The 6,818-nt window shown below is 45.5% G+C and overlaps 1 protein-coding gene across 1 annotated transcript; it reads left to right on the forward strand.

Moving 5' to 3' along the window:
- Window positions 1-18: 18 nt before the first annotated feature.
- On the forward strand, window positions 19-6,610 carry T265_00123 (hypothetical protein; the record flags this gene model as incomplete). Its single annotated transcript, XM_009163780.1, has 3 exons — window positions 19-568; window positions 3,541-3,757; window positions 6,040-6,610. 3 exons carry the CDS (start codon window positions 68-70, stop codon window positions 6,105-6,107), a joined length of 786 nt encoding a protein of 261 aa, XP_009162044.1.
- Window positions 6,611-6,818: the final 208 nt, after the last annotated feature.

Raw genomic sequence — 6,818 nt, forward strand, 5'->3', positions numbered from 1 at the left:
TATATAATTAAATGCAGACCTTAAACTGAATTTTTTTCCTCTACAGGCTCCAAGCCGTTCTGAACGAATGCTACCGGATAGGAAACCAGATAAAGCTTTGTACAGACCTCCACCTCTCAGAACAAGTACTGACAGTCCTCGCCAGTCGGTTATGAAGAGCGATGAAATAAGAAATATTTCATGCAAGGAGCCATCGAGAAAAGCTTCTGGTGATGCCGAAAGTATCCAGACGTTATTGAAGGCACTCTCTATCTCTGGTGGTTCACAGGATCAAGAGGACGTTACCAATAAACATGGTGGTACAGTGACGAATGGTCGATCTCCTGTCATCACTCCAGCAAAAGGCAGTCGTGAGCCGGCGATTGACTATAAGAATTTCGGTCACGTACTGGAATTATACAATTTTCGTAAGGAACTTAGCTCCGCCGACCTTCAAGCCGAGTTGGCAGGTTTCGAAGACAGTGGGTTCTATTTAAAGTGGGTGGACGACACCCATTGTCTTGCCGTGTTCTCTTCAAAATCCGAAGCTGACCGCGCTCTCTCGCAAATATCTGGATTACTGGTTGAAGTATGTCGGAGTTATTTTTATTCGTTTAGCCGGATTTGCTTCCACTAAAATTTGGCTGTTGGTTTTGTATCCCTTTTTAAAGTTTAGCCATCTGTTATACGTAAGCGTGTTCTAGTAAAATGTCCACAAGATGTCCAAAGCTGGAAACAGCACCGAACTAAACTCCCCTGGATATATTGCAGTGGGACATTATCCGCCTTATTGATCCAGCCCCCTTTGCTAACATCCCAGAGACATTCAGATATATAACGACAGACAAGCGCAGAGCAGGTAGTTCAACTAAGCAGTAGCGGCCTGATCGCCAATTTACGTGCAATTTTCATTAGCTGTAACAACAGTGTATTTGTCCTACAGTGATTTTAGTTGCCACAGTCCGTTCACCGTTGATTTGGGAGGAGGGGTCGTTTAGGTAGCTGCGTATTGGAGGTGGTAGCTGGTATAGTTGAGGCGCAAATATAAGGTTGTCAACGACTCAGCAGTCTGATCCATCTGGATGCGGAGGGCTGTCTTGTCTCGAGGACACAGCGAATAGTGCACTACTATCTGTCTCCTAATTCAGCTGTACACAGGTGCATTTTGATCAACATCAGACTATCTGGTTTCGAAAGTATTTCGAAGTATTTGTGGGAAGACAACATCGCTGCTTCCATAGACGTGGACATGCTGAACACCTGTAGGAAATGCCTCACATTCCTGTCGCGCCCCTAGACCACCCCGTAATACGATTACTCACAGCACAGGGGTTCGCCGTACTTGATCGGGCTGTTTGCGGAAAATCGCAGTTACTACCACTACTTAGCTATGTGACGCAGTGTGCTCCCTACTCGAATGAAATTCTACCTAATGCTCCCGGATTCGAGTCTTACAAGCGAAAGTTAGGTGTCGCAATATCACTGGAATCAGTATCAGGTATGGCGCTTGTGCATCTACGGTGTGCTTGTAACATTCGTTCCACGTACTCTTGTGAAGAGTTATGGTGACTGATTGGCCTCAGTTTTCTGCAATATATTGTAGCTCTCCACTACGTTCAGACGGGAAGACATGAACTGATTGAGTATCTAATATGTCAGAACACAGCTCTAGTTGAGCGGGTCGGATGGAAGACATGGGTGCAGTAGACAGTGGCCAGCCAAACGTTGTTGAAGACGTTCCGCTAGATTTGAGTAATTGTTCTTGTTGTGTCGCGGTAGTGTGTGTGTGTGGTGTGGTGTTTCGCGGGCTAGCCGGAGCAGACTGCATATTCCTTGCTGCATTAGCCTCCTCAATTCTTCGAGGTTTCGGGATCAAGCGCCTTTATATGTGAGATGGTGTTCATCAGACCGCCTAGTTGCATTGCGCTCCGGTCCCGAAGTCGTGCAACATCTTGTGTCAGGAAAATGACACTTGCGGTTGAGATCTAGTGGTTAGTGAATGCCTGCTCAGAGGCATCACACGCTGATTTCCCGACATCATTCTTACATATCGCCATCTGTAACAGGTTGCACATAGTGTATTTGATAAGGCTACTTTTAATGCATCACATGGCGAATTTTCGATCGGTTTGCCTAGCCTATGTTTCGGAGGAATATTTTGTTGCAAAACAGAATTTGTTGCTGGATTTGTCCGCTGAATTCAGTAAAAATCTATGGCGGGCGAAGACGTGAGCTGAACGAAAATGTGTTGCAAAATGGTTGGGAGTAGAGTACGGAGCTTCGCTATTGATAGCTGATGGCACTATCGTCAACTTGACACCATTATTATTAGGTCCTTCGTTTACTACCGCTGTTCATAGTTGTGAGGACTTCGGATAGTCAGTTGATTGCTAGCCTACGGCTGTGTACCACGTTCACCATTATCGTTCCGCCTTGCATCCAATCTTAGCAGGTTATCACATCTTACCTAAGCTGAATTACAGTGTCTCATGTGTGCATTGCTACCTCTAGCGCCTACATTTCATTTACGCGTCCCTTGATGAGTGCGAGAGGGTCATTTTCCGACAAAAATAAATAACAATAAGAAAATCCGGTAGCATTCGCACTGAAACGATTCAGTTTTCGGGCTGGCTTCATGGAAACGGTCTTTTCGCCATTCATATAGGATAGATTAGGCCCGTGGGATACAAAATGATCACATAGTGTTATTTCCTGCATAAATGGAAACTACAAAATAGAAATGGACAGGACAGACAAATGGCACCGCCAACATTTACGAGTACCCAAGGGCACCTAAATAATATTTTATGAATGAATTGTTCAAATGTACACGCTTTTGGTGCCTAGCTGCTACGCTACCCGAATGAAGCAGGAGGGTTGAGATATTGCCGAGTTCCTAATCCTAGACAGGATCATTTGAGATGCCGGACTTGGGTTTACTAATTTCGCACCTGGAGCACCGAGCTGCCGTGAGATCAAAGGAGCCTTAGCTCGAGAGCTGAGACGTAACTAGTTGTAGCAGTTGAGCAGTCACCTGGAGTTCACAATCTGCAGAGTCCTGATAGAGAGATCGCCATACGCTGAGTTACTGAAACCTGATCTTTTGAACTTTTTAAACTCTCGAAGGATTACTAAGTGTTCGCATGATAAACTCTTGGGAACATTAATAGGCGCAGTAAAACGACGGACTGAGTTCTGATTGTTGAAGCGATGTGATGGTGGTATAAGCGGTTGTGTGCATCGGTCGCTTCCCTCGGTGATTGAATGTCATGCCTTAAGCTTGGATATACTTAGGAGACTCAAATTACATTTTCCCCTAGCCACGAGCATTTTTTCACCGGAGTCATAGGGAGATCAGTTGCGACTTAAATTTTTTGTTGTGAGGTCATTCAAGTGAAAATCTCCATTTGATGTGACTTGTGGAGACTCAGTAACCAGTTATTTGTAACAAAGAGGAATTTTGGCCCCCTCTGTCCGATACTCACTTATTCCCGATGATATCGAATCGGTGTGTTTCGTGAGATTCTGAATTTCCCCACTGCATTCCAATTTTACCTGCAGGCACGCCAGTTTAAAGACGCTTCATTGGAAAGCAAACTCAAACTCGCTAAATCACCCGGCGATTGGGCAATGCCCTACAAAAAGCGTCCACCAACCAGTTCCAGCACTGCTCATCGGCTAATACTTGGGCACTTGAGTTTACGGTCGACAAATCCTAAGAGTCCACAGGAGTTAGAGAAGGAAAAACGTGACAAAGAGGCCTTGCAGGAAGCTCGTGGTAAGTTATCTTCTTCGGGTGTCGTTACCCTATATAGCTGAGGACCCTGGACCCAGGCCAATCCACATAATCTTCTTGTCGTTACCCTATATAGCTGAGGACCCTGGGCCTGTATGATGTTTTTACAGGCCAATCCACAGACCATCGCAGACAAAACCTTTGGGTTGGGAGAAACTGGTACGGATGACGAAGGTCGTTTCAAGCGAACATTGTTTTTTGGACGAGAGTTTCACATATGTTGGCGGTAAACGTCTATAAAATCTAGTTTAGCCAACAAATTTGAGTAGAATGTCACCCTTCGCGACCAGAAGAAAATCATCCCATTCTAGGAACTGTTGTGTGTTGCGGGCGGGCCTCCATATTGGTGGTTGCGGCAGTTTTCCCACACAGCTATGGCCGGCAAAACTGTCCGGAAGAATACTGTTGGTATGAACTGACTGATGGAACGTGAGCCTTTCGTTTTTTTTCTGTGGGCGGCGAGAGATATTTGCGTTGTACTATCGTCCGAGTTGAGTGTCGTTGCGGTTTCTACGTCAAATCAGTTGCCTGTCCTTTCCTACAGCCAATGGCTGTAGCCTTTCGTGAATAGCATTGCATACTCTTATTGATGTTTGTTTTTTGTATTTGCAATGCCACAACCAGCATTTACTTTACAAACTAGACTCCGTGTTGCCAGTTCGGATTTTGACAAGCGTTGCCTAGTTCATACATATATCGTTTTCGTTTCGTGGACATCACACGGTTTTGTTACATCGTCAGCTCGAACCTTCCTGAGGACCCCGGTGCATTTTCCATCGTGATCACCTTTTTCAACGTTTACTCCCTGACATGCTTACAATTCCAACTGTTTATGTTGGTCAGCTATTTTCACAAACTTTCCTTGAGATAGAGGACCCGGACAACTAGCAAGTATTTTCCCTGCTTCATAATTTAAGTTCTTCCTCAGACCCAAAAGTCCTCCCACGAAGCAGCAGGCAATAGGGCTTTCTCTGGGGCCCCTACCCGGAGCCGATGACTCAATAGTTTGACCTGTCCGCTCCACAGAGGACCCGGACAACTAGCAAGTATTTTCCCTGCTTCATAATTTAAGTTCTTCCTCAGACCCAAAAGTCCTCCCACGAAGCAGCAGGCAATAGGGCTTTCTCTGGGGCCCCTACCCGGAGCCGATGACTCAATAGTTTGACCTGCTCCGCTCCACGTGGTTGGTCTAACTAGAGAGCGCAGGGAATAGGGCATAAATGTCTCACGCTTGATGCTGCCGCGCACAGTACACCCTTCTTTAATTCATCCGAGTTCGATCTAGGACTAGCATTTGGACGGATTTTCTCAATATTTTTGCACGCATAGGTGATGATGGTATTGACAGCGGCTCTTCTGATATCCGAAGATCTTGCCTTCGAAGTCCAACCTGCCGCACTAACTATAGCATTCAATTTTCTATTTGATTAGTCTTGTTTTCTGCATCTTCATCATGGCTATGATTGACAGCAGTACTAGCTTGAGACACTGGCAGTTCACTCCCGAACATTTACTTTATGCTTTATGATAGGTAAAGAGAGAGACCTAATGTCAGTCTGGCACAGACATCCAAGGTCTCTTTATATCTAAAACCCAGTCAGATACTCCAATCGAAAATAACACAATGAAAACTGCCTTTTTCAATATCTCTTTTGGGCCAATGGGATGTGGATTGTGCCCTCCATTCCTATCTGCCAGATCATATTTTTCCCGCCACTGCGAATTAGGTATGCCTTCCTCGACATGGGTAGCACATAACCGAGTCGTAGTAACCCGACGGTACTGGATGCACTCCTGAATTGAAGTACTTGCCGCCCTGTCAAACACCCGTTTCCTGATTAGCCATGCGAATTTATTGCCTCCAAGCGATTCCAGCTGTAATTTTGGGTTCCAGATCCCACACCTGTTAAGTCAAGCTTTCCTGGCTTCCAACAACAGCAACATAACAGTCACTCTGATACGCCACCAGCATGTATTGTGTATCCTGCTCTTGTATCAATTCATGCACATCTTTTCGGAACCCTCGTATAGCTTGGCAAACAAAATGCTGGCGTGTGACCTCATGTTCACGTTGGATTCCTCGTTTTTTCTGTAATCGGACGGCTCTGGTGAAACATCTTACCGTTAGGTTCGTGGACGGTAGGCTCCCTAGCCCTGGCTTTCAGAACAGGGGTACCGCTTTGTGTGTCTTACCTGCTCCGTAAGTTTTTGTTTTCACCCACTGACTCATTCCTTCCCCAACCCCACACCCCCCATACCAACAGCTCAACACGAACGGCGTAAGAAAGCTGAGAAGGCAATTTGGGATGATGAAAGATGGGATTTTCCTTAAACTGGTCATGTTCTCACGGACTGCATCTCCTTGTGTTCTCGGACTTTTCCTGGAGTTTGGGATGTCCTATGGCCCAACTCGTGCCATTCTTTGTCCATTCTGTCACATACCGTCTGACTGACGCCAGTGCAGTGCGATGCGACTCTGCTCCTCCGTATGTTTAATCGCCCCCAGGAATGGAAGACTAAATGGGATGTTGCTTATCACAGATACTGCTTTTGGCAATTTCTAGACGCAATCAGGGTCGCCAACAACTGGGATGATTTTATTTCGTCTATTCGACCCTGTCACACCGCGGTACTGCTCACATAACTGTTATCTTTACTCAACACGATTTGGTGTATTTTCATGACTCACTATCGAACTCCGTTGTGTGTTTGTCAGCAACCACAGCGTTATTATGTTTGATTAAGTGACGTGCTACAGATTTAGTGCTGTATTATTTTTTCATCACACTTGTACACCTTTGGCGTGTGCAATAAAGGCCATGCTATCATTTTCGTATCCCGTTGCTCATCTGACGTAGGGTATTTTTCCCCCGATATTCGTCCCTGCTGTTGGCAATACTTGAGAGGTGATTTCCCAACAGAGAATTTTTGACGATATCACAGTTCCCACAGTTCATATCAGAGGTGATACGTGACGGTGTTATGAATCTCCATATCATGGTTCCAGTGGACCTCCTAAATCCGTCTTTTTTATGTACTCTGA

This window comes from Opisthorchis viverrini, assembly GCF_000715545.1.
Source record: "Opisthorchis viverrini unplaced genomic scaffold opera_v5_1, whole genome shotgun sequence".
Lineage (NCBI taxonomy): Eukaryota > Metazoa > Platyhelminthes > Trematoda > Opisthorchiida > Opisthorchiidae > Opisthorchis > Opisthorchis viverrini.